Source organism: Cadophora gregata, assembly GCF_030347475.1.
Source record: "Cadophora gregata isolate MNR1 chromosome Unknown scaffold_3, whole genome shotgun sequence".
Classification (NCBI taxonomy): Eukaryota; Fungi; Ascomycota; class Leotiomycetes; order Helotiales; family Ploettnerulaceae; genus Cadophora; species Cadophora gregata.
In genome coordinates this window covers 387,797-414,858 of record NW_026695926.1, presented here as the reverse complement: position 1 = coordinate 414,858, position 27,062 = coordinate 387,797, and the positions used below count along the sequence as shown (strand labels likewise).

The 27,062-nt window shown below is 42.0% G+C and overlaps 4 protein-coding genes across 5 annotated transcripts; all 4 read left to right on the top strand.

Annotated features, from left to right (window-relative positions):
- The first annotated feature begins 75 nt into the window (after nucleotides 1-75).
- ONS95_008699 (uncharacterized protein) lies at nucleotides 76-3,537 on the top strand. 2 transcript variants are annotated; one of them, XM_058502242.1, is made up of 3 exons: nucleotides 76-419; nucleotides 586-1,653; nucleotides 1,825-3,537. In XM_058502242.1, the coding sequence occupies exons 1-3, from the start codon at nucleotides 408-410 to the stop codon at nucleotides 2,398-2,400; spliced, it is 1,656 nt and encodes a 551-aa protein (XP_058361169.1). In that variant the 5' UTR covers nucleotides 76-407; the 3' UTR covers nucleotides 2,401-3,537. The 2 variants fall into 2 exon arrangements, with proteins under 2 accessions (XP_058361169.1, XP_058361170.1); XM_058502243.1 differs by having other exon boundaries at nucleotides 586-2,364; nucleotides 2,415-3,537.
- AGC1 (mitochondrial aspartate-glutamate transporter agc1) lies at nucleotides 3,538-6,822 on the top strand. Its single transcript, XM_058502241.1, has 3 exons — nucleotides 3,538-4,254; nucleotides 4,327-5,520; nucleotides 5,583-6,822. The coding sequence occupies exons 1-3, from the start codon at nucleotides 4,066-4,068 to the stop codon at nucleotides 6,330-6,332; spliced, it is 2,133 nt and encodes a 710-aa protein (XP_058361168.1). The 5' UTR covers nucleotides 3,538-4,065; the 3' UTR covers nucleotides 6,333-6,822.
- A 2,388-nt stretch (nucleotides 6,823-9,210) lies between these two features.
- On the top strand, nucleotides 9,211-12,330 carry ONS95_008697 (uncharacterized protein). The gene is made up of 2 exons (XM_058502240.1): nucleotides 9,211-10,014; nucleotides 10,064-12,330. Exons 1-2 carry the CDS (start codon nucleotides 9,327-9,329, stop codon nucleotides 11,446-11,448), a joined length of 2,073 nt encoding a protein of 690 aa, XP_058361167.1. The 5' UTR covers nucleotides 9,211-9,326; the 3' UTR covers nucleotides 11,449-12,330.
- An 11,703-nt stretch (nucleotides 12,331-24,033) lies between these two features.
- Nucleotides 24,034-25,882, top strand: ONS95_008696 (uncharacterized protein). Its single transcript, XM_058502239.1, has 2 exons — nucleotides 24,034-24,476; nucleotides 24,530-25,882. The coding sequence occupies exons 1-2, from the start codon at nucleotides 24,342-24,344 to the stop codon at nucleotides 25,694-25,696; spliced, it is 1,302 nt and encodes a 433-aa protein (XP_058361166.1). The 5' UTR covers nucleotides 24,034-24,341; the 3' UTR covers nucleotides 25,697-25,882.
- The last annotated feature ends 1,180 nt before the right edge of the window (nucleotides 25,883-27,062 follow it).

Here is a 27,062-nt window from a genome sequence, read left to right as displayed (position 1 = left end):
GGCAGCCACGAATGGAATTGGCCCATGCCTTTCCAATTCAATAAGGTATCTTGTGTTCTGCTCCACTCCACATTCATCCCGTCCTCCATCAACACAACACAACACAACAACATCCTCTCCTCCCTCCTCTCCACCTCGACTCTTCTTCACCACAATCTCCGTCGCCATCCCATACCATCACCACTTCTCATGGGAGGCTTGTGATCTGCATCGTACTATCAGGAGTACCGCGCAGCTCTGCTAACACGAGTCTATCTCGAGCTACCTCCGACATTCTCGAACCCCTATGAATTTTGGGACGCGATATTTGCCACACACCCATCGAGCATCTTTGCAGCAACATTGCCCTACAATTCCAACTAGCTTTTGGTCATTTGCTATTCTAATTCACTTTGCATAGCTACGCCATGAACGCGCAAGTAAGTTTTGTCGATCTTGTTATTGTTCGTTCACCTCTTGGCACAAGGCACCTCGAGAACTCGCGCTTGATCTCCGCCACATTCTTCACCCATTGCCTTGACAACTTCCCTTCCACGTTAGATCTCTTCTGCGCCAACACACAACTAACATATATTCCCCCTCTAGCCGCAGCGTCCTGGCCAGAAGGGTCGAGTTCAAGTCGACGAGAATACAGCTCCGATCCAATCAAAACAAACCCTCCACCAGCGACACAAGTCCACAGGAGCACTCAACAATATGCATCCAGCCGGCGGAAATAAGGGCGAGCCCAAGAGAAAGGCCTTCGGCGATGTCAGCAACACGGTCAGAGCTCCAGTTGTCCATGATGACTCCGCCATCCCATCCAAACAGATCCATGAAATCTTCAAGCCTATTATTCCCCTCGACACAAAGCCTACCCTCCTCCGCCCTGCACAACGCCCCCTTAATACTGCTGCATCTAAGATCGCCTTAAATACCACAACCTCTGCCGACCCCATCTCCAATCCTATTACTTCAAAGGTCCCTCTCTCGGACACCCGACAGCTTCCTGCTCCCCCGAAGCGCACTCTTTCGAAGAAGGCTACAACAATCTACAAGGACGAGGATTCAGAGAATGTAGCCCCTCAAATTAATGTCAAGACAGTTGCTAGACAAGATGTCTCGGTTATTGCACCGGTCCACCAGTCCTTGGAGACTCGCAAGAGCCATGCTCAAATGCAACAAGCTCCTCAGGCTGCACGCAATATGGTGCCCAGCTACCCATCAGTATCTGACAACAACACCAGTGATGCAGTCTACCAGGATGCTGCAGAGAGCCAGGTCGGAGGTGCTATTGAGCAATATGTAGCTTATGAGGAAGTCCGCGCATCAGCAGTTGTTCTCGACCCATACGCTGCTGGTACCTATAGAGAGCAGCGCAAGCTTCCAGCTCTTCCAGAACCGGAGGAATACTGGGAGGATGACGAGGAAGAGGTCTATGATGAGCAAGGGTACACCACTGCACACTCATTTCGAAGCCGAGGAGATACAACTGGAGGTGTTACCACCGTCCTTGCTCCCAAGGTTACTCTCAATGTTCGCAGAGAGCTTGCAGCTGCCAAGCATGCTGTAGAGAGCGCTCGCACTATGGAGGAGATTGAGGATGAGGCTTGGGATACCAGTATGGTGGCCGAGTATGGTGACGAGATCTTCGCATACATGCGTGAGCTTGAGGTAAGACACGCACCAAACTTCTCCCCTTGCACCCTTGCCCTGGTAAACGCGTCCCTGTGTAGCCAAGGCCTGTTATGTGACCACCCTTGGCCATTAATGGCGCCTTTGTTTACCTCAGTCCTCGCACTGTTTGTGTTCCTTGGATCAAAGCTAACCAGTCTTTCGCGTCAGAACAAGATGCTTCCTAACGCCAATTACATGGATACCCAGACCGAGATTCAGTGGTCCATGCGGTCCGTCCTCATGGACTGGCTGATTCAGGTCCATCATCGCTTCTCCCTCCTCCCAGAGACTTTGTTCCTCTGTGTCAACTACATTGACCGCTTCCTATCCTGCAAGATTGTCTCCTTAGGCAAGTTGCAGTTGGTTGGTGCCACCGCTATCTTCGTTGCTGCAAAATACGAGGAGATCAACTGTCCTTCTGTAAATGAGATCGTCTACATGGTAGATGGAGGTTACACGGTTGATGAGATCTTGAAGGCCGAACGATTCATGCTCAGTATGTTGCAATTTGAGCTTGGATGGCCCGGACCAATGAGTTTTCTTCGACGTATTAGCAAGGCGGATGATTATGATTTGGAAACTCGAACCTTAGCGAAATACTTCCTAGAAGTGACTGTCATGGACGAACGCTTCGTCGGCAGCCCCCCCAGCTATGTCGCTGCTGGTGCCCACTGCTTTGCCCGTACCATGTTGAAGAAGGGTGACTGGGTGAGCATTTTCGTTCTTCTATCCTCAGAGCTATAACTAACACTTCACAGTCCCCAGCCCACGTGTACTACTCCGGATATACTTGGACACAGCTCAAGCCCATCGTTTCTATGATGATGGAGTGCTGCGAGAACCCCCTCAAGCACCATGCTGCTGTTTTTGACAAATACTCGGATCGCCGATACAAGCGCGCCTCCCAGTTCGTTCAGGCAGAAATGGCCAAGGGCTTCCGTCTTCCGGCGATGTACTCACGTCCATCCCTTCCTTCCCGTCAGGACTTTGATCGGGATCCTTTCTTCCAACGTTAGGAAATGCTTGTCTCTCAGAGATGAACTTCATCCTCGTTTACCCTTCTCTGTATATTTTTGGACCAGATATCGATTTTTTCCCTATCGACCATCAGATTGGCATAGGCTGCTTGACTGTATCTGGATCCGGACCTACAGAGCAAAAGCCATGGGTATTTCCCTTCCAGATTCTCGATTCCACATGCCCTTTACTTCTTGGAACTCGCCTTCGAGATCCGAAACGATCATTTCGTCCCCCAAAAGCATTCTGCATTTCCAGCGTCACGATACCACGATGAGACGAGACCACGACCTTCCCTTTCTGCTTCATCGCTCACCTGCTTGTGGGCTTGGGGGTAATGGTGAAAATAGAGAGCAGAGCGCTTGCTCGGTTAATGCATTGCCTTTGTTCCTTCCCTTCTGCGAGAAATACCGTGTAATTGCCAGACGCTTTCTTTGATCTCTGGATGTCCGGCGTTCCCGGGCGTCCAAAGGAGTGTAGGGAAGTGTGCATACTAATTAGAGTAGAGGTTAATAATACTTCTATAGATACATCTCTTCCCATCCTTCTGTGAGGTGTGATGGCATATTGCGGTAGCCCGCTTTTTGAAGGCTATTGTAATGCTCTCTGAAAAATCGTTCTTCCCTATTGCATGCCATCCCACCGCCAGTAACAACGCGCCACTTGAGCTCATCCTGATCATACTATCCAATAACTCGTATTTTGTTGCCAAGCCCTATTGTTCAGCTATTCTGGTCTGGTAAGATATTCAACAGTGTATGCTTTGCACGCGAAATAGAAGAAGCTACACAGCTCTGATTTTCTTGAATTGTATCTTGATGATTCACCAAACAATCCCCAAACACAGTTCTCGGAAATGCTTGTTTCATTGGCTCGCATGTTCGGATGGCATTTCAGGGGCTCGGCAGCGGAGCGGATCATTTCTTGGCCGAGCCATACGGCACAGCAGCCAATCTTATCGACCACCGATCCTGCCTAGTGGCTAAGGGGGCCAAAAGAACAAGGAAGGTCTTCCGACTTAATTCCGACAGAGACAAATTTCTCTCATCCAAAGCTAGCAGTCACCAGCACAAGCCAGGGAGGACTGCACCACAGAGCTCATGAAAAAGACACTCAGACGATTACCCCGACTTTCCCCAGATTCAATACGCTTTAAAATACACGGATACAGGTTCCAAGGAGCCAGATCCAGCTAGAGCGCTCAATTGGCGCATCCTGTGGATTTTAATAACCTTGCTTTTTGCGCCGCCGCCGTCGGCCAATTGACCCATTTTTCAGTCTTTAAGCAGCCACCAAAACTTCTTTCTTGTCAGTATTGGAACCCACAGTCTTCTACCTAAGTTGAAGCCACCCGGTTGAGCTTGACACCTTGGAGAGTCTGGAAACGTCAGGATGGCGGATCTCTCGACAGCGAAGGAGGTGGTGAAAGAGGCCCTCCTCGGCACAGAAGTCCACGCCCAATTATCGGCGCAGTCCAAGGACATATTTGACAAAAACGCGAAGAAGGATGAGAGTACTGGCGAGCTGTACATGGGCGAGGAGGAGTTCATTAACGCGGTTGCGCCGCCGAAGGAGGATTACGTGAGTTCGCCGTTCGCCCACGTTGTACCTTCTACGAAAAGCAAGTGACTGATGAGACATTTGTGGATATAGCATAAGATCAAACGCGAACAATATGCCATTCTATTCAAAGTCGCTGACAGGAAGAATACGGGCAAGATCAACCTCCTTGACTGGGGGACTTTCGAGAACCTCCTCGCAAAACCAGACGCCGAGTACGAAATTGCCTTCCGGTTATTCGATGTCGACCAGACCGGAACCGTCAAGTATGATGACTTGAAGAAGCTGTACGAGATGAACAAGGGACCGGATAGCATACCGTTTGACTGGAATTGCGAATGGGCGACTCTTTACAGTGGAGGGAAGAAGCGACGACATGATCTTACATATCCCCAATTCTCACAGATGCTTCGAGGGCTACAAGGAGAGAGGATACGACAAGCCTTCCACTACTTCGATAAGGACGGAGACGGATATATAGAACCTGAGCAGTTCCAACGCATCATCCTCCAAACGTCGCGACACAAGCTTTCAGATCATCTCTTGGAGAACCTCCACACACTCTGCAACATCTCGACCGGCAGCAAGATATCGTACGCCAATGTTCGTGCTTTCCAGAACATTATCAGGGAGATGGACCTCGTGGAGATGATCATTCGACAAGCCACGGCGCAAAGTACAGATGGCAAGATCACACGTACGGAGTTCCTCAATGAAGCCGCGCGCATAACTCGTTTCTCCCTCTTTACTCCGATGGAGGCAGACATCCTTTTCCACTTTGCCAGTCTCGACGAGCCATCTGGACGACTTGGCCTCTCCGATTTTGCGAAGGTCCTCGACGCTTCATGGCGTAACCCGCTCTACAACGCTTTCGCAGAGGCTGGAAGTGCGAATGTGGCAAAAGTCAAGGCAGCCGGCCAAGGCTTCCTACACAACGTCTTGGAGTCAGCACATCATTTCGCTCTGGGTTCATTGGCTGGTGCGTTTGGTGCGTTCATGGTGTATCCAATTGATCTGGTCAAAACCCGAATGCAAAACCAGCGATCATCACGAGTAGGAGAGATGTTGTATAAAAATTCTCTCGATTGCGCCAAGAAGGTAATCAAGAACGAGGGTTTCAAGGGCTTGTATTCTGGTGTCTTGCCTCAACTTGTTGGTGTCGCTCCCGAAAAGGCTATCAAGTTGACTGTCAACGATCTCGTTCGAGGACATTTCTCCGGCAAAGACGGATCAATTAGAATTCCTCATGAGATTCTAGCCGGTGGAAGTGCAGGTGCATGCCAAGTCGTACGTTTTCCCCCAAACTCTATTTACCTCATCCTCGCTAACCACCCATCTCTTCAAAACAGATCTTCACCAACCCCCTCGAAATCGTCAAAATCCGTCTCCAAGTCCAAGGCGAAGTCGCCAAGTCCGTCGATGGCGCCCGCCGCCGCTCAGCAATGTGGATCGTCCGCAACCTCGGTCTCGTCGGCCTTTACAAAGGCGCCTCCGCCTGCCTCCTCCGCGATGTCCCCTTCTCAGCCATCTACTTCCCTACCTACAACCACCTCAAGCGCGACTACTTCGGCGAATCACAGACCAAATCTCTCGGTATCCTGCAACTCCTCACCGCGGGAGCAATAGCCGGCATGCCTGCCGCCTATCTCACTACTCCTTGCGATGTCATCAAAACCCGTCTCCAAGTCGAAGCCAGGAAGGGTGAATCGTCATACACGTCGCTCAGACAATGTGCGCAAACTGTCTTCCGCGAGGAAGGATTCAAAGCGTTCTTCAAAGGCGGACCAGCTCGTATCCTGCGCTCGAGTCCTCAATTCGGATTCACGCTTGCCGGATACGAAGTCCTGCAGGGCTTACTCCCTATGCCTGGCTCGACGGCGAAAGAGGCGCCGCATATGGGCGTTGGGTCTGCGAGTTCGAGCGCGGCACTACAAGGCCAGGAAGGGCCTCTGAGTTATTTAAGGAGTAGGAATGCGTTGAAGATTATTCTGGATTTGGATGGGGAGTTTGGACGCCCTGGGGCTGGATTGCCCGGGAAGGAGAAGTGGAAGATGCTGCCGAAGATTGTGGGAGGTGGTGGTGGGGTTGCGAATTCGTAGGGACAGGCGTGAGGTCAATTAGAACGAGAAGACTGCGAGTTGAGTCGAGTAGGAGGTGTGGTGGAGGTGGGAGAGGTTGTGAAGCAGACCCAGCGTTGGGTGGACAGCCGAGATATGTGGGCCGTTGACCGTTCGCAACCGGCAGTATGGTGGCGGCATCTGGAGTACAGTTGGAATAAAGACAGATCAGCTCGGAGAAAGGTAGACAGGCTGCAGAGTGGGATCGTATATGCATAGGACGGGCTTGTCACTAGGCAGGTAATCTGGCGTTTTTCGGGTTCTGCTTATTTTATTTCTCCTATTTTAGCCACTAGTACTTACGGCACTGTCCTTGCACCCGTGTGCAAAAGTATGGGTACCCCTTCTTATCTTCTGTAGCTATTGTAGAGTAGAATTGAGTAGAATATACGCACGCATGGTAGGCTTGGTAGAGGATAGGATAAGATGTTAGAGATGGAACAGGAGTAATGAACATTTACTTACAACAACGTCAAGTGCACTCTATCCCTGTGAATGATGGATCATTTCCCATTTTCAACAACAAAACCACATATAAACTCATGAAAAATCGTACTCGTTGAGCTTCAGCTTAAGCTTGAATAAGAGGACTTGTAAGTAAATGAACCATCGATGGTTATTGGCAAGAGAGTGGAGTGGTTATTTAGGCAGAGTTTTATCTAGCGAATTTCCCAGCAAGTAGTTCTCGAGCTTTGAGTACTGAGAACGGCTCAACAGCCTCGTGTAATCTTCCAACGACTTATAGATAATTCTATAGAGCGCAACAAAGTGATTCAAGTCTGCGTACGAAAGACTTCAAGGGTTTGGAATGGCACTCCCGGAGCTCACGATCAGGATTCGGATGTCTTAAAGACAGATTTGCCGAGACTTGCTATCCTGCCAAATAGAAATTTGTTCCTCGTAGGTCCTACGTGGGAGGAAGGAGTTGGTAAAGCGGTCCAGAAGTAGGAGCACCTCTCCAACTCGAAGTAAACAATCGTCAAGCACGTATCGCTATCGCGAGCAAACATGTCTCGCGAACACTTTTCTAGCTTAATGAAGTCCGGAAGTGTCAAGGAAGCAGCGATGATCTGCCTGCACGGAGGTTCTACGCGTTCTATGATCTCTCTGCAGCAAGATCCTACTACTGCATTACTGTAGCCAAAAAAAAAAAATTTCCTTTAAAGGATAGGCCACTAGCGTACTAGCAGGATCATAGTTCTCTCTATCGCAGTATGCTTTGAGACTGATACATCTGATGTAGGTTGTCCACCACGGAGCTAACTTCTATCAAGACATTGAGATCTTTTCACATTGCCCTAGCACCTTCAATTGATTGGCGGGTGATCTCGCAACTATTAATTTCGAAGGGCATGGTGCTGACTTCGAATCTTCCGACCCCGCGTAAAAGTCCAAGAGATCAGACTTCATCCTCAAACGCGAAGACTTTTTCGTCACTCGAGTTAGCGCCGCAAATTCAATATCACGTCAATGGATGTTGCCGGAGAGCGTGCAGGTTGGGGACAGAAACAAGCAATGCAGTGAGGCAGATCGTATACCTGTAGTCCACGACGTACGAACGACATCATCCTCCAGCAGCGATTTTGTCTCACAGCGGAATTGCTGAAGTTTGCTGGCTTCATGCCCATGCTCCCAACCCCATTCTCTGTAGTGCTCATAGACTCATATGTTGTGATGATCGGGCTTGGAGTGCAGGAGAGACCACATCTTCCTGAACTCAGCAATGAATATGTTCAGGGCATATAGGGTATTCGAAGCATTTGTGTTTATTTGCCGGCAAGTTCTCGAAATTTCTTGAAGTCCATTTCGCAAATTTGCCGATAACATATACAGATCACGGTGACAGGCCGTGTCATGTTAGGCGAGTTCCTCATTACAGAGAAAGACGCTGTCGATCACGTTTCGGACTGCCAGTGGAAGAAAGTCCTAGAAAGCTGCATCTGACCGACTCTTTATAAATAAGTGCGTTGGACAGCCTTGCTCGCCACTGTGGTTATGAATGGTTTCGGTATGGCTTCCCTGGTTTGCCTACCATCACTGCATCAGGTCGGGGGATGGCCCTCGATGACAGGCCTGCGACTTATTGAGAGGTATCTTCGTTCATGTGTGGTGAAGATATCATGGATGAGTATGTCACTGATCTCGAGGACTTCTTGAATTGTAGGTCTAGTCAAAGGTCAGGTATCGTGGATCAGCTTGAAGATCTCGGGCTTTGTTGACACGCCGTTTCTCGAAGGACGGCACAGTAAGCAGGTTGTGGAGGGCCGTACAACTGTAAACACCGAACTGTGGTGTTTTGAAGTGACGATATAGAGGCAAATTGAGAGTGTCGTTGCTGTTGCTCTTTTTTGTGGCGTCTGCTGTTGATCTGCAAAGAAAACCTCGAGTGTTTACCTTACTTATGCCAAGGCTGTAAGCGAAGTATGCTAGCATTCACAAATTGCAACCAACAGCAGATAGTCGACCGGGTAGAGTATAATAAAGGATATGCTCCTTCAATCTTGTTCTACATGAATATTGTGATTCCGTGAGATTAAGTTATAACTTAATGTACTCGATTTGGCCGCTGCTGCCATTATTCATCTGAACCACAAACTGTAAAGAAAGAACTTGGTTCAATCACGCCAACAACCCAGGTATAGAACTTATGTGTACGCAAAGCCTAGGCTGTGTCAAAAGGATAAACGGTCATCTTATGAATAATAATGAAATAAAAGTGACAGGCATGAAAAGAGCAGGTCGAGTTGTTACTTCGTAGACAGTTTGATGTCCGGAGCGGATTAATGTTTCGCCAGCTCTCCTCCAATCAGTCACCAGTGGGTCCTTCAAGGCTGAAAAAGTTGTCCCCCACCATCTGAAAGCCTCGAGCTGATCTCATCCGCCACACCACGATTCTCACTCACCTTGTGAGGCACTCCACTGTCCATCAATGCGGTGACATTCAATTTGCGAAACCGCACAAATCAAAGTACTGCAATGCCTCCAAAATCTGCAAGCAGAGCACCCGCCCGCCGGGGTCGTGCAAAGGCAGTTCGAGGTGGAAAGGCTGGAGATGCGGCACCTGATTCTGTGAGCTCTCCCGCTCTAAAAGAAGAGCCGCTAGGTGCAGAAGATCAGGCAGATCAATCTGTGGCTGGAACATCCTCTTCGCAAGCACCGGCTGCCTTGGTCTCCACTCCGCAACTCAGCGAAGATGGCGTTTCGCCCAATTCCTCACCAGCGACAGTTCCTACCGAAACACCTGCACCCACACCCGCGCGCCCAGCCCATGCCCCTATACTTCCTCGAACTGCACCTCCTTTGAAGATGGACCCAGATGCTCCTTCTACAAGCGCTGCGAGCACCGAGCCTAGTACACAGCCTTCGGTCAGAGGTGGACCGTCAACAAGAGGCGGTAGGGGTGGAGCTAGAGGAGGTCCAAAGGCACCTAGCAAGTTCAAGCCAAAGGCTGTTCGAAGTGATGCATCGAAGCGTGCTGAGCTTGCACAGAAGGAACAAGAGCGTTTGGCTGGGCTTGCGGCCTGCGCGGCGAAGGCAGAGGCCAGAGCAAATAGAGGTAGAGGTAGACCTGCAAGGGGACGAGGGGACGTAATGGGCAGGCCTGCTATGAGTAGAGGAAGTGGAGGCGGGTCTGGAATCTTTGGGGCTCTACCGGAGTCTATAAGTGAGCTCATACTTCCAATTAACTTACGACAGTACTGACTGTCTTCCAGAAAGAGCTCCTAATGGATTCAGCGCCCCTAGAATGGGTGGAGGAATTGGTCCATCTGGAGGCTTTGTGGGAGACTACAAGAGAGATCCAGGTTCGCGTTCTGGCGGTGGAGGAGGGGGAGGGAGTGGTGGAGGAGGGGGCCATTACAGCGGTGGGGATTACATTCCAAACCCTCGCTATCCTGGACAAGACAATGATACACCTCGGGTGGATATTGAGTTGATTAATTTAGTCTCAGACGATGAAGATACTCCGCGATCCAGTCGTGGGAAACGAGGTATGCTACCAGTCCGTCTTGACAGACATGAGCATCAACCACGAGTCACAATTGTCAACACAGGCCCAGCCGTCAAAGCCCAGCCCGACGACGGTGATCAGATCGAGATTGACGAGAAGCGTTCTGCTCGTCCAGCAATCAAACAAGACTCTACGAAAGGAGATCCTGGAGATGATATTCAGATCAAGTCAGAACCCGATCTCACAGTGGCAATCCGAGGCACAACTCCGGACCCCTTGGCTGAAGTTGATCCAATATCTCCAAATTCCAAACGCAAAGTCAAGAATCGCCAGTTGTCTCCGGGGGTTGAAGCTGGCCATGACATATCAGCCAATGCCATTCCAGGCGCCAAGGACGAGAAGAAAGCAAGAAGAAGCAACAAAAAGCGTGATCAGAAGCCAGTTCTCCAAACCGAGGAAGACAGAGCAGAGTACGCGCGCCATCTTCTCGATGTCGAAGTTCTCGCTAAAGAACTCGGGGGCATGCAAGGAAATCTCAATTCTAGTGGCAAAGGCAAGGATGCTGAAGGCGATAATATGATGGATGATGTGTCAAAACCTGAGGACCACAGATCAGGACGTCTATACCTCTTCCAGTTCCCTCCCGTTCTACCTGAACTGTACAATCCCGTCGACGGCAACCCACGAAAGAATATCGATCTTACTCAGGCCGAGGCAGAAAAACCGAAGTACAACGATGCAGATGTACAGATGACAGGCACTGAACCATCTTCAAAGAGTAAAGGCAAGCTTAAGGACCGTAGTGATCTCATCGGTGAAGCACCTCCCATTAAAGTAGAAGAGGAAGCCGTCCCACTTGACAAAGTCAAGAAGGAAGAGGTGAAAAACGGTCGCCCTCCATATGTGAACGAAGAAGGCTGGATCGGGAAGCTCATTGTACGTAAGAGTGGCAGAGTCGAGCTGTCATGGGGCGGTGTGAACCTACTCGTCGGACGGGGAGTTGACGCAGGATTTCTCACCACTGGAATCGTCGTCGACAGTCTCGAGAAGGGTCCACCTGGTGGAGGCGCTCCTGAAGGTAGAGCATTGAGCATGGGACAGATTATGGGAAAATTCGTCGTTACTCCGGACTGGGAACATATGGAGTGATGACTTGAGATCCGGCCGGGTTGGGTAGGAGTGTGGTGCATTATAGGCGTCGAAAATGGGCTGCATGGGTTGGCGTTCGGGGGGGACTTGAATACAGGCTTGACTCCAAGCAACCAACAACTTGTGCAATACTACAGGTGGATAACATTGATAGATGAATTTAGAGACATGATGTGTTTATCTTCATTTTGCCTCGTGTTCTACGAATGCGCGAGTTGCTATTTCTTATCGACCAGATGCCCTGTCACTCGCGCGAACAGTAGTCTTGTCAAGGACACGGATTATCAGCTCGCTAAACCAATCGCTGGGTAAACAAATGTCAGAAGGTTTCCTCGCCAGACAATTGTTAACTGTTGACGGAAGTATTCGTATCTTTACGCAGGCCAAAAGGTACCAGTTCTATTGTCGAAAGCGTGAACTATCATTATTCTCCTCTAATGCTCCCTCCGTGATAGTATAGGTCAATTCTGCATCTATACAACTCTATGGTCATCAATCATCAGAGCAAGGACATCTCATTTCCGCACAGTTGCAAAATTGGCAGAGAAATCGCACAGGGTCTAGCGTATAGAGACAAGCTTGAGGTCCCATGTGATAGGATTCTTGAGGGTACGACCAATCTCAGCACCAAGAGGATCATAACACAGACATTCGTTGGATGTGTGCTGTCGGAGACACGACGAGACCGAACGCAAGAAATTTCTTTATACAGCACCAGGTTCTTCTTGTAAAGCAGTATGGTCCAAGCAAATTTACAACGCAGACAGATGCTTGATGAAGGGGTCTATAGTTCTTGGCCCCTATTGGCTTCTAGACTCCTTTAGCCATTGGACTTTAGACTACAGTAACAAAGTATTCAGGTAAAAAAAAATTGCAGAAAGAGCTGCCGCCATTGATTACCTTACAAAAAAGCTTGAAAGGTTGCCAGTTCCACTACGGTGGCAACGGACTCCATTAATATGGGGATTTTATCCATAAATTCCTATGGATAAGATCCCTATATTTATGGAGTTCGGCCACTAACGTTTATAGGAGAATTGTAATATTTATTATGAAAGTGCTATACAATAACGAAATATAAAATTCCATATTTCCATAGATATAGAAATTCTATATTTCTATAGATATAGACATTTCTTTTTGTTCCTTACCCTCCTTTCCCCTCCCCTCCTTTCCTCTTATTCTATGATCATCGTCTTACCTACTATAAAGAGACCTACCTACCGAGAAGAGACCTACCTACTGTGGAGAGACCTACCTACTATAGAGAGACCTGTTATAATATAGAGAGACTTACTTACCTTAAAAAAGAAAACAAGGGAAAAGTGAGAGAGGGCAAAAAGTGAGAGAGGGGGAAAAGTAAGAGAGAGGGAGGGGCGAGAAAGCAGAATCATATGAGGTAATAAGGTTCAACTGTTATAAGTTACTCCTATACGAAACACTCTTTTACTTTTTACCTATCCCCTCAAGCGGTGGTTCGGTAACGCCTTTTAGCGCCTTAGCGGTCAGAATCCTCACTAAAAATCGAGGGTATTCAGAGAATCGCTATAACGCCTCTATTATTTACTATAATACCAGGTAAAGCAATTACTATCTTTATAGAGTATGACCTTATAGACTTTATAGCTAAATATTAAGACTTTCCTATATCCGGATCCTTAAATATTTAAAGGGAGATTAATAGAAAGCTCCCTTAGAACCTTCCTTCGCACTCGCTAGGATACTCTCTTCTTCGTATATACTATATAATTCCCTTTAACTTAAAATCGCTCTAATATATACTTAATTACCTAGGAAAGCTCCCTAGGGTCTTTAATAGTAGATATCAAAGACGATTTACGTTTTCTATAGTTTTCCCTAGTAAATCTGAAATATTCCTTAAGAACTTCTATTTAGAACTTAGTCTAATTAACTTATTTACTCTCTAGAGGCACCTAAGAGTAGAAACTGAGTTTATAAGCGTTTATAAGAGCTATATCTAAGAGCTATATAGTTAAGGCTTAATAGCTACCTCTTCGATAGAGCTATTTAAGAGTATTTAGCCTTTTAAGTTAATTTCCTTAATCTATACCTCCTATTTAGTAATTAAACTTATCCTTAAACTTAGGAATCGTAAGTATAGCTTAAGGATTTAGTTCAAAGGGCTTCCGAGCGGTCTTTATAGTAAAAGAGGTTTTAGATAGGCGTTTATAGAGCTTCTCTACTATACTCTATCTATTAGAAAAGGTAGATATAGAAAGAACTAAAGTATTATCTTTCTACGCTATTATATTAATTAAGTTATCCTTAGTTACTTCTATAAAGAGATAGCCCTAGGGAATCTAATCTTTTCTCTTATTCTCTGCTTTTATATCCCTGAATCGCTTTAAAATACTAGATTTTATAGTATATATACTAGTAGTACTTTAGCTATATTCTCTACTATATTTTAAGAGCTTAGTAGTTATAAATAAGTTATCTAAGTAAACTAGAAACCCTTTACCTCTATCCGGAAGCTTCCCTATAAGGTAAGTATAAATAGCAGATAATAAATTACTACTGAAAACTATAAGGCGAGGAATATTCTAAGAACCTTTTAATATATCCGGATTCGATGATTTCTTCCCTTTTCTATAGAAAACTTAGTCTAAAAAGTAGCTCTTCTAAGCTAGGACCTATATCTTATATCCCCGAGCGATTAGCTTACTAGGAATCTTTAGTATATTAAAGGAACGACCTTAGAACCGGATTATAGTCTTATTAATAGCTACGTTATACCCTAGAATCTAATAAGCTTAAGAAACCCTTTAAATATAAGTATTTAAAGGCTCTAACTATCTAAGTAGTTAGTAAGTTATCCGGATATAAAGAAATCAGGCTTACTCTTTTAAAAACAGCCTTAAATTCATAATCCGGATCAGTAGTATATATACGGAACGCTATATAGATTACCTTATACCTCTAAAGGCTTATAACAATTGAAATAAGGTAATCCGGCTACTAATTATCCCCTACTCTCTAATAATACCTTAACTAGGTTTCTTAATAGATTCCTATATATATACGTATTCTAATATATTTATATACTTCGGGTATTATTATAAGGTACTAGCTATAGATCTAGGTATATAGAAGTAAGTCTGGATTATATTTTAGAGCTTTAATTTTAAGATCTATATACTAATTCGTATTCTAGTAGATAATTGTAATAGCACGGTTTAGCGTTAGCTAGCACGTGAGCGAAATGACCACGGATCAGGTGATAACCTCTCTATTAGTGCGAATATTAAGCTGAGAAGCTCTTGATTCCGTGGAGGGCGCTCGAGCCTATATAGACAAATTCCCTAGGCTATTCCCGATTAAGCCTAATTACACTTAACGTAAACTCCTATAGTAGCGTAGAGCTATTTCCCTTTACGTATAACTAAGTAAGTAACTATTAGTAAACTCTTTCAAAGTTAACTAAGCTCTACCGAGTTTTACCGAGCTTACCGAGCTCTAGATTCTTCCTAATCAGGTATAGTAAAGATATAGTTACTACTACCTTTATATCACCTCCCCCTTTAAAAAAATCGAGTTATAAGCCTAAAAGCGTAATAAAACGATTAAAAAAATAAAGTAGAAGTGACTATTATATATTAGAGATGAAAAGCAAGTAAAAACAAGTATAAAACCAAACTAATAAGTAAATAAAATAAAGTACTTTTTAACGCTAGTAGTCTTATAACTGCAAATAGTATATATTTACCAGATATTCCTAGACCGCTTATTTCTTATTAGGATTAGCTTTTCGCTAAGCCTTTTCTATCTGTATTATAATATAGGCGATTTCGACGAGTTTTCAGTTCTAGGCTCGTATATAAGTTGTAATACGCTCTCTATTAGGTTTTAAGCCTTGTAGCTTATAATTCGACTTATAAGCGTCTAGTGTTAAGAGCTTTTCATTAAATACCTGATAAAAGGGGTTCGCTACGCCGTCCGGCTTAGTGAAGAATCAAGCTATAAGCTTAGCGAGGTGAAGCAAATACGCCGGTAATAAAGAAGCTAATTCACTAGCTTCTAAAGCTTATTATAGCGTAAGCTCTAGAGCAGGGAATCTAAGCTCTAATTTGTCGATATTAGTTGAATTATCAACTAGGGTTGTAGCTGTAATAAGCTATTCTAGCTAATCCTTAGCCTCTGATTCACTTATAAGATTATTACTTATAAAAGTAAAATCGTCGTTTTATAATAAAGCGTTAAAGGCGAGCTTTAATTAGCTAAGAGGTCTTTCGCTGTTAATTTTATAATAGTCGTATATAGCTTTAGCTAAATTACTAAAGCCGTTTATATCGTACTATATATTATCAAGGGGGTAGTCTCTTCACTCTACTTAATATTATATCGTATTATTATAATAACGATAAGCTAATATACGAACTAGCTCGTATTCGTCTTCGTTATATTTTATATTATCTATAGCGTTAGTGATATTTAATTTATCGTCAGCTCGCTTATATACTTTCTATAATTAAGAGGAGTTAATAATAGAGTAGATTTTTATCGAAGGAGGTAATTCTAACTCATAGGCGTAGCCTACTTATTATATAACTTTATAAGGACCTCGCTTAATAAAGTCTAGCTTTTTTAAAGGCTATATTAACTTAAGGTTTTTTATATATAACTATACATGATCTCCTATAGTAAAATCGATATCTTATCTCGAACGATTCGTATACTCTCTTTAAGAGGCTTACGCTTTACTTATATATACTTTCGCACGCTCTATTACGTTATATATACACTATAAGGTATTTATTACATTACTCCTTTAAGTACGTTTATATTATATAACTATATTATTATCTTTAGTACACTACGTATTAGTATTAAACAGTAGTAGAGCTAAGCGAGGTTCGTCATTAGATCCGGATCCTAGATTTAACACGGGAATTACCGTGTTTTAGTGTGAAATTAACGTCTAAGTGGAATCCGGTAACCTAATATCGCTCCTATTATATAGCGTAAAGCTACTTTCCCTTATACTTCAGTTACCCTTTTTCACAGTAGAGCTACCCTTTAGCTCCCGCACCGGCGTATAAGTAGTCCTACTTAGCGTAGAATCTAGTTTAGATATCTGTTTACTTTAATATTCCTCACTTAAGTGTTAAGTAGTCGACCTTAACACTTAATAATTATTCGAGCTAGCGTTATTACTAGCGCCTGAATTTAAGGACTTTAATAGAGTTTTAGATCTAGTTATAGCAGCTATATTATTTTTTCTAATATTATTAGTAGCTTCGCTAGATAATTACTCCTAATTAAAGGACATCTTAAGCTTATAGCTATTAAGTACTTTAAAAGGACTTAGCTACCCTAGGCTAACGTATAATAATATTAACTACGCGTAGTCTAATAAGAGTAGTATTTCAGACTAGTTATCTTAATAGTAATTTAAGAACGCTTATAGTTGCTATTTTAAGTAGCGATTATAGTTCTCTGTTTAACTGTCAGTTTACAAGTAATACGCTATAAAAAGCTTTAATTTAGTTCCTAATAAGTAATATAGTTCTTACTAATATTTAGAAACGAATTAAGAGCCTCTATCGCTTATAATTATATTAGAGGCGCCGTAGTATTAATAGATATATTTTATAAATAACGCAGCTATTTGCTTAGCGTTTATTCGTCTATTACAAGTAATAGAAATCGATTACTTTATAAAACGGTCTATAACTACTATTACGTAGTCGTAGCCGTGTCGATCCTTTAGTAGCTCCGTAAAATATATACTAATATCGCGCTAAGGCTTCTTAGGAATCAGTAAAGGTTATAATAACCCCGGCGTTTTATCCGTCGATTTTTTAGTCCTTTAATAATCGTAGTACCTATTAACGTAGTTAGTAATATTAATTAGTATATTAGACTAATAATATCGAGCCTTTATAAGCTAATAGGTCTTATCTCTACTAGGGTAAGCTGTAGAGATCTGATTATAAGCCTTCTTAATTAGCTGATATCATCAGTTAGTAATATCAAGGACTAATAGTCTTCCTTTATATAATAATAGCTCGTTTTTAAGCGAGAAGTTACTATAAGGCTTTTCTTTTACTTCTATCCTTAGAGGCTCGTAGGACTTTTCTTATCTATTAGCTCTTAAAAGCCTATTAACGAAATAGGAGTCGTCTATAATAGTACTTATAGAAGCTAGCTGTAAATCCTCTTTTATAGCCTCTTTAACTTAATCGAGTTATAATAACGATTTTAGATGATACTTTGCTTTTATAGCGTCTTGATTTTTAGTATCGTTTTCGTCCCTTATAAGAATATTAGCTTTAATATTTTCAGAACCTCTATAATAGCTAATAATAAAATAATAATCAGTTAGCGCTTCGGCTTAACGCGCTTATCTACTAGTTAGAGCTTTAGTTATTATAAAATACTCTAGCGCCTTATAATTAGTATAGATCCTTATATACTAGTAAGTATACTCTAGGTCAGATCTCCAGTTTTTAAGCGATTTTATAATCGCTAATAACTCTTTATTATATATCTTGTAATTACACTTAGCAAAGGCTATAGTCTTAGAGTAGAACACTATAGGGTAAAATTCGCTATCTAAGTATTTTTAAGATAATATCCCTACTATTACGCCGTCGCTAGCGTCAGTTTCGATTATAGTCTCTAATTCCGGGTCGTAATAATATAGTATAAGTACTATAATTAAGCTCTTTTTAAGCTTTTTAAACATATCTTTACAGCTATTATTAAACTTAAACTATACTTCCTTTTTCGTAAGATTAATAAGTAGCTTAGCGATTTTACTATAGTCTACTATAAATTATCGATAGAAGTTACAGAAGCCTAAAAAGCTTTATATTCTATATACTAAGCTAAGGTCTTTCCAGTCTCTTATTATAGAGATTTTATCTTAATCGACTTCTATTCCTTTAGTTATAATTATAAAGCTTAAGTATTTAGTTCATATAACTAAAAACTCGCTTTTTTTAATATCGATTTATAAGCCGGTGTCTTTTAGCCTTTTAATAACTTTTCACACGTGATCTTCATGCTTATTAATATCTTCAGAATATATAAGAATATTATTAAGGTAAGTAGTATAAAAAACGTTTAAATAGTCTAATAAGATATTATTTATATACTTTTAAAAAGTAGCGGGTCTATTTATAAGACTGAAAAGTAGCACTTTACACTTATACGCTCTATAGCGTATTCTAAATATAGTTAGCTCCTTACTATTAGGGTCTATTCTAATTCGATAGAAAGCTTATTAAATATCTAGTTTCGTAAATATCTTAGCTTTACTAATACAAGCTAGCGTCTTATCGATTAAAGGAATCAGGTAGTGATTTTTTCACGTAATCTTATTTAGCTTCCTAAAATCGATATAAAAGTGTAGGCTGCCCTTTAGTTTTTTAATGAATAAGACCGGTAAAGCGAAGGGAGCGTTTAAAGGCTCTATAAAGCCTTTATATAAATTATCCTCTAAGTACTCCTTAGTTAAGACTAGCTTCTCCTATGATATATTATATAAAGAACTATATTTTAAGTTATAAGGTTTATTAAGAACTATCTTATAATCGTAGTCTCTATAAGGAGGTAGCTTATTAGACTCTTATTTACTAAAAGTATTATATAAGTCCTTTAAAAACTCAGGTACTTTTACTATTATTTCGCTTCGATCTTTAGGGGAAAGCTCAGCTAATAGCTGATCGATTTCGTATAAGCTAGTTATAAATAGCTTAGTTCCCTGCCTTTTATCCTTATTTATTATTTAACTAAAAGCAGTAGCGCTAATAGTAAAAATATCTAGAGAAGAGCTAGTAGAATTTTTCGATTTTAATAGGATAAGTAGATTATAATATAAAGTAACTAGTTTATAAGAGCTAGAACTAGAAAATCCTAATAACTCTCTTTCTATAGTTTTAAGCTATTCACGTAGCTCGCTTTTAAACGAATTTTTAGCTACTAATTTAGGGCGATTCGCTTTTTACTTTCTTTTCTCGCTTATAGCGATAAGTACTAGCTTAAGCTCTTTAGTCTCTTAAGCCTCTAGACGTCGATTAATATTATCTTAATAATTTTTATTAATTAGCTTCTTTTTAAGTTACTCTTATCTAATTAATATTTCCTTGTAAAAAAGTCTAATACTCTTAGGAAGCTCGCTAGGCTAAATTAAGGCTTTTCCTACTATATCTAGTAATACTTTAAAGTACTCTAACTAAATACAGCCTAGAATAAAGTTATAATTACCTAATTCTAGTAAAAAGAAAAGTATATTAACTATTCTACGCTTATTAATTGTAAAAGAGAGAGAGAGATAAGATATAATCTGATTATTAGTAATTCCGTCGTAGCCTTTTATTATAATAGGCTATAATAACTATTAAGATGTAACGCTAAAGAGATATTATAATTTCTTAGTAAAAGGCTTATTTAGGAAGGCGAAGCTATTAGCGCCTATATTAATTAAAGAGCGTAATTAGATAGAATATCCGTTTTTACTAAGGCGATAAAAGTAGGTAAAGTATAGACCGCCTATTAGCGTTAATAGGTCTAAGTTAGTTAGATCTATTATATTACTATATTCGCCTAAAAGAGAATCTTGTTTTAAGCCTTTTCTTTTAAATTAGCTTCGCTCTCTAATTAGCTGATTTTATCGATTTCCTCTTAATCTAGCTCTTTAAGATCACCTGATTTAGGCTTAGGGCATTAAGGTAATAAATGCCCTACCTTATTACACTTATAATAGCGTACTTCCTGATTAGGCTTTATAGCTATAATAGCTATAGTTTTTTCAGTAGTCTTTTTTATATAATTGTTATTATAACGATTTTACGTTCTTTACTCTCTATAAGCTGATCTAGAGGTTCTAGAGCTACTAGTTATAATAATAGACTCTTTTCTTCTTTAATTAGCTATTAGCTTTTCTTATTCGTGTGATTTTAGCATAGCTTAGTAAAACTCGTTAAATCTATTAATAAAGTTTACTATAGGTTTTATAGTAGCTTTAAGATCAGAGTATAACTTTATATAAAAGTAGTCTTTTAAGCGATCCCTAGGCTTTCTAGCCTTATTAGTAAGGCGTAGGAATTTAGCTTTAAAATTACTAAAATCGTTAGTAGATAATATATATAAGCTATTGTATTCAGCTTTATATATTAATATTTACTTTATAACAAAGATCTTACGTAAATCAGCTATTAGCTCCGTATAGTATATATAAGGATCCCTACTATATGTATCGTGCCTTATAAATAAGGCTTCTTATACTTTACCTACTGTTATATTATATATATAGGTTATATAAGCGAACTTATCGTTAAAGTAGTCCTAATTTACTTTTAGCTTAGAAATAATTAATAATTCCTATCGCTTAAACGTAGGGTCTACGCTATCTATAAGCGGCTTTAGATCACGTATTTTTCCGGTTTTACACTGCTTATTATTATATCTAGGAAACTAGTTAAGGGCCCCTATAATAGTAGCTCTAATTGTATCTCTAATAAAAGAGGAATTTACAAGGGAAATTAGAGGTAGAGACGCTCTAGGAAGCTCTCTTTGAATTTGAGTTATAAAGCGAGTTATAGCGTTCGCTTCTCTGATTAGTCGATTAGGCGATAGAGTTATAATACGCGTTATAAGCGTTTTTTCCTTATCTCTTTGCCTACCTCTAGCACGTTCTATAATATTTATTCTAAGTGTATTTTCACGAATATACCTTAAGAGGCTTTTATCTCTTACTTGATTAGAGTTAGAGTTAGAGCTTTTTAGCTCTTATAGTTCTTACTATAATAAGCGATTCTCTTTAGCTTACTCTCGTATTATACTACGTAGTTTAGTAATTTAATCTACTAGACTCTTATTAGCTGAATCTCGCTATAATAAGTAAGACCTAAGTCTAGCTATAGAAGCTTTTTCTACCTCTGATTAGTCTATATTACTAGTGCCGAGTATTTATACTCTAGCAGAGGTACCTTGAACCGAGGAGAATAACTTAGTTTTATTATCGACTCTTAATTAGTTCGATTCGTTTTAATTTTCCGTAGAAGTTGTATTTCTACTTAGAGAGCTATTATTACGACTACCCTAAGTATTATATTAAGAACTTATAGTTTATACTATTAATTAGCTGCTAAAATCGCGGAAATCAGTTAATATTTAACTGAGATATTATTAAGTAATAATATAGGGTTTTTAAAGGGTAAGTTAATTATATAAACGACCCCTTTAGTATATAAGCTTAATAAAAGCTCTTTTTATTATTATAATATAGAATAGTAACCTTTACGTTACGTACTAGTGTATCTTATCCTATTACAGAATAATAACTATTATAATAAGTATTAAAATAACTCTTTTTAGTGTTTTACGCGTATAAGTTAAATATATATTTAAACTTAAGGATTTAATTAGTTCTTTTAGGGAGCCGCGCGTATTAAAGAATAAGGGCTATAAAAACAGTCTTTTCTACTGCTACTAGGAGCACGCTAGCGGGCTCGCTTAGCTCTCTGAAGTAGCTCTTATTCGCTATTATAATATAACGATGTTTCTAAGAGGGATATTAGCTCTTGTAATAGCTAATAGCGAATAAGACGCTAGTCCGAGTTAGGAGTATTCTTAACGATTAGCATGACACTTAGTAGTCGGATTATATAGCTAAGTCCCGTGACTTAGTTAGATGTTTAGAGTTAATATAAGAGTGTTAAGTAATAATAAGTACTTATCTGCTTTTAGCTAGCCTCGTAATTCTAACTAATAGTAAAGCTAGGCGATTCTAGCTTTCAAATAACGCTAAGCTAAGCGTAGTCTTATAACTTCATATAAGTTGTCTCTCGTCGTATAACTAAGTGCGTAGCGCCGGTAAGGTAGTAACGATAAGAGTCGAAAAATAAAGGCTCGCTTAAAGTAACGAGTATAAGTTATTAGGATATTATTACACTATCACTAGTAGTGTGATTTAAGCTTAATATAATATAATAGCACGGTTTAGCGTTAGCTAGTATATAAGCGAAATAACTACAGATTAGGTAATAACCTCTCTATTAGCGCGAATATTAAGCTAAGGAGCTCTTAATTCTGTAGAGGGCGCTTAAGCCTATATAGATAAATTCCCCGGGCTATTCCCGATTAGGCCTAATTACACTTAACGTAAACTCCTATAGTAGCGTAGAGCTATTTCCCTTTATATATAACTAAGTGAGTAACTGTCGGTAAACCCCTTTAAAGTTAACCGAGCTCTACCGAGTCTTACCGAGCTTGCCGAGCTCTAGATTCTTCCTAATCGGGTATAGTAAAGATATAGTTACCACTACCTTTATAATAATCTGAATAATTTCCTTAAAGAAAAATAGTAAGAATATACCCTAAGTATTAAAGGGAGTAAGATATAGAAGGAGGTTAATTAAAAGAAGGAAATTAGGTAATTCTATAAGTATAGAGCCTATTCCGGTCTTTTTAATAAGTAGTAAAGCCGGCCGAGTAGTTGCAGAGTTAGTAGAATCGGAAATAATAGGTTATATAAGCTTGCACTATATTTTATATAGTATAGAATAACAATTATTTAGGTTATTTATATAGTTTATTTACCCTGAGTTTTAGTAGGGAACCCGCCAAGACGCTAAAAGGCGTTCTACCGCTTAAGGGGATAAACCTTAAAAATATAGAGATTTTATCTATATTAAAAGAGAAATTTCCTATAATATAGAAAATTATACTATAAAGTAAAGGTTTTATCCATAACAAGGTCCCTGTTTGTCCTATCTATTGATAGGTATAGACAAACCCTCTATAGGTATAGACAAACCCTCCATGGGCATGGTAGAATCGTCCATGGATATGGACACGTTGCCACCGTAGTGTTCGGAAAAGCGCAAAATGTAGTAGCCAAGCTACAGCTGGTTGCCTCAGGCGGCAAGGTTAAGATCTGCTTTCGGAATTCCCGACTTGCTAAAGATCTATTCAGGCGGAAGCGTTAAGCCAGTCCTCAGTTGGTTTCTCTCCTCTCGGGACTCCCGACTCTCAGAAATTGCTTCTGGCCAAATGCTAATTCGTTTGGGTCCGCTTCAGGTTCTCATGGAAGCGAGTAAATATCTCCCATCTCCCAAAGTGCTTATCAAATCCCGTTTTCTTCCGAACAGGACCGCTGAAACACAAAGGTTGAGGTAGAAACGATATCTACAGTTATAAAGGCTTTCCGATCTAAGAAGCCTATGAGAAAGATTTCAATCATTGTCAAGAGCTTTATGTTTTGTTCTGGTGGTGCTCAATCAGTGACTTCCATGTGGCATTATTTACTCTCGGCTAGCGAGCCCCTCAATCTTGCGGCCCCTTTAGGTACCTATTGACCAGCATCATTTGCCCACTTAATTTTGGCGAAAACAAAAACACTTCACGACTGCCCTACGGCTCATTTTATCGTTGTCAAAGAATAGCTTCATAGCCATATCAAGCATAACTGAGCTACAATTACAAATATCCGTCACCAACACTGCCGAATACTGTGCCGAAACACTGAGCCGAGACTGTCCACATCAGACCTCCCGAGCTGTGGACGGTCCACATAAATAATTACCCCGCCACCCGCATCCCACATTTTCGCGTTCATTGAACCCCGAGTCCGCCCTATCTCCAACATATATATGCGTTAGGTGCACATCGTCTGTGTGGGGAACTGCATCGTGATCATCTCAACTTATCTTCCTACTCTTTCTAGATACACTTTTCAGCCGTCTTGTTCCTGCAAAAAAGCATTTATACAGCCGGAATATACCCCGCTTCCTAGAGGGTTGAGATATCTGGGTTGGACAAATTGTGCTTACCAGGACTTCAATTGACCTGAAGTCATTGGAGGGGGCCTCTTGATTGTGATATTTGGCTTTATTCGGATCTAGACGGGCGAAGAAAAAACCAACATGTCCGAATCAATACATCTGATCATAATCGGCGCTGGCCTAGCTGGTCTTTCAGCTGCCGTCTCAACCAAAATAGCCAACCCAAACCACCGAGTCACAATCCTTGAGTCCGTAAAAGAACTCCTAGAAATAGGCGTAAGTCGTCTTCTCTCCATCACCATTATGCCTGAAACTCATAATTTCCTCAGGCCGGACTCCAACTAACCCCCAACTCAACCCGGCTGTTCAAACCCTGGGGCATCTACGATCAGCTCGCGCCAAAAGCCACCTTCCCCGTAGCCCTCTCCGTCCACCGGTACGACGGTACCAAGCTCCTCGCTCACACGCCCAATTTCCAAGAGGAAATCGACGAACGCTACGGCTCTCCATACTGGGGAATGCACCGCGTGGACCTCCAGCGAGCGATGGCAGCGCGATGTAAAGAACTCGGCGTCACTGTCCGCCTCAATTCTAAGGTTGTCTCCGTCGATTTCGAAAATGTCGAAGTCAAGCTGCGAGACGGCGAGGTAATTGACGGCGACGTCATTCTCTGTGCTGATGGACTCTGGTCTGCTACCCGGTCTCAGTTCCTGGGAAAACCAAGCCCTGCGATTCTTACAGGCGATCTAGCCTACCGTATTGTAATCAACACAAATGATCTCACGGGGCCAGACGCTCCTGAATTACAGAAATTCATCAGAGACAGCACTGTCAATTTCTGGGCTGGACCAGAAACGCACGTTGTTGCTTATACTCTGCGCGCGGGCGATGTGTACAATATCGTGCTTCTGTGTCCGGATAACTTACCCCCTGGAGTGAGCAAAGTGGATGGCGATCTCGAGGAGATGAAAGAGCTGTTTGTTGGCTGGGATCCGATTCTGAGGAGGTTTCTGAATCAGGTTAAGGAGGTCACGAAGTGGAAACTTATGTGGCTGGATACGTTGCCGGAGTGGGCAAATGAGAAAGGCACGTTTTTGATGATGGGCGATTGTTGTCATCCTATGTTGCCGTATTTGGCGCAGGGTGCGAACTCGAGTCTTGAGGATGGGGCAGTCGTTGGTGCGTTGCTTGGAAAGGTCAATGGGAAAGGGGAGGGAAAGGAGGAGCAGTTGAAGAAGTGTGCGAAGTTGTACCAGGCGTTGAGGAAGGAGAGGGGTGAGGGAATTCAGAGAGAAACGTTCAAGCAAAGGCATGATTTCCACCTGCCAGATGGGAAGGAGCAGGAGGAGAGGGATGAGTTGATGCTGAGTATGTTGGGTAAGGAGTTGAGGGCGGATTTCCCAAGTCGCTGGACATGTCCGAGGGTTCAGAGATGGTTGTATGGGTATGATGCTTACAAGGAGGTGGAGGAGGCTTTTGCCAGAGACCCATTTTGAAATGTCAGAGAGGATAGAATTAATTGCTTACCAAATCGCTTGTAAAACGAAATTGGATTGGTAATGCAGAGTGATGTTTGATGCGGCTCAATGCATCGATGTTCCACAGCGGACGTGAATCGCTCCTGTCGAAGGCTCCTTAGAAAGCTTGACTCTACACACAATAAATGAATGTCTTGATTCAACAAAAGTCAGACAAAACATAACCTTGGCTTGTTGGATTGCGATTAATTTCCTGTGCTGCATCAAGATCCGGATGAGAACGAGGAATTGGCATCAGAATACATGATTCTGTATCCGACTGTACGAAGCTAGCTGCTTTCGTTTGCCAGGTGTTGGTCTTCCAACTGCCCCAACACGACTATGTCTTCCCAGTGATCTCCAAAGCTGGTGAAACACTTAGACGTGGTTAAATCATCGTGATAGAATATTTGAATTCTTCTCCGTTTATTTTGTTGCATCAGCTGTCTTAAACTATTCCTTCACCTAATATCAAATCACTTTGAGCGAAGCGAGTAACGTCAACATGTCTTTTGAACACCATAGAGCGACAACAAGTGCTGCGCCGGCACCACCAAAACCGGTAATAAACGATACAGATACAAAAATTACTGAAAGATACGAGAAGGACAGGATCACCAAGCCGTCAACCGTCTCCTAAACCCAACTAGGCCGTCCAGGAGACGACGACATGAGTTACCCAGCGGCTCTCAAGGTCGTCCTCCTGCTAACAAGCATGTTCGTGGGAATGCTCCTTGTCTCTTTAGACAAGCTCATTATCTTAACCGCCAAGCCTCTTATAACCAACGATTTCAACGCCGCAGGCGACATTGAGTGGTATGGTACAGCATACCTGATTACCAGCTGTGCCTTTCAGCTAGTTTTCGGGAAGATATATGCGTAATTCAGCATCAAATGGACTTTCATGGCGTCCATCATGTTGTTTGAGATTGGCTCGGCGTTCTATGGTGCAGCTCGGAACTCGATTGCTTCTATTGTTGGGAGAGCGGTTGCAGGGTTGGGTGCTGGAGGTTTCGTGTCGGGAGTTGTGAGTTGTGCCTTCCTTTCCTCGAATCTAACATAGTCGCAGTAAATCGAGGGGAGGGTCATCGTATCTACATTAGACTGTCGCTAATGGTAAATTTTCCAGTTGGTCATCATCGTTTACACACTTCCCCGCCACAAACGACCTAAAGTCCAAGGATTTTTCGGTGTTGTTTTCGGAATGTCGTCCATTGCAGGTCTTCTTGTCGGTGTACTATCCAGGCAACATGGAGATGGTGTTTCTATCTTAATTTGCCAATCGGCGGAGTCGTCCTTTTTCTCGTCCCCTTCCTCCTTGATATCCCGGATCGACCGAACACAA

What these genes read in the sequence shown, in the direction of transcription:
- ONS95_008697 (XM_058502240.1), top strand. Translation starts at nt 9,327, where the DNA reads ATGCCTCCAAAATCTGCAAGCAGAGCACCCGCCCGCCGGGGTCGTGCA. An exon ending in GGCTCTACCGGAGTCTATAA is followed by an intron (nt 10,015 to 10,063) that starts GTGAGCTCATAC and finishes ACTGTCTTCCAG; the next exon opens with AAAGAGCTCCTAATGGATTC.
- ONS95_008699 (XM_058502243.1), top strand. An exon ending in TGTTGAAGAAGGGTGACTGG is followed by an intron (nt 2,365 to 2,414) that starts GTGAGCATTTTC and finishes AACACTTCACAG; the next exon opens with TCCCCAGCCCACGTGTACTA.
- ONS95_008696 (XM_058502239.1), top strand. Translation starts at nt 24,342, where the DNA reads ATGTCCGAATCAATACATCTGATCATAATCGGCGCTGGCCTAGCTGGT. An exon ending in AAGAACTCCTAGAAATAGGC is followed by an intron (nt 24,477 to 24,529) that starts GTAAGTCGTCTT and finishes TAATTTCCTCAG; the next exon opens with GCCGGACTCCAACTAACCCC.
- AGC1 (XM_058502241.1), top strand. Translation starts at nt 4,066, where the DNA reads ATGGCGGATCTCTCGACAGCGAAGGAGGTGGTGAAAGAGGCCCTCCTC. An exon ending in CGCCGCCGAAGGAGGATTAC is followed by an intron (nt 4,255 to 4,326) that starts GTGAGTTCGCCG and finishes TTGTGGATATAG; the next exon opens with CATAAGATCAAACGCGAACA. An exon ending in GTGCAGGTGCATGCCAAGTC is followed by an intron (nt 5,521 to 5,582) that starts GTACGTTTTCCC and finishes TCTTCAAAACAG; the next exon opens with ATCTTCACCAACCCCCTCGA.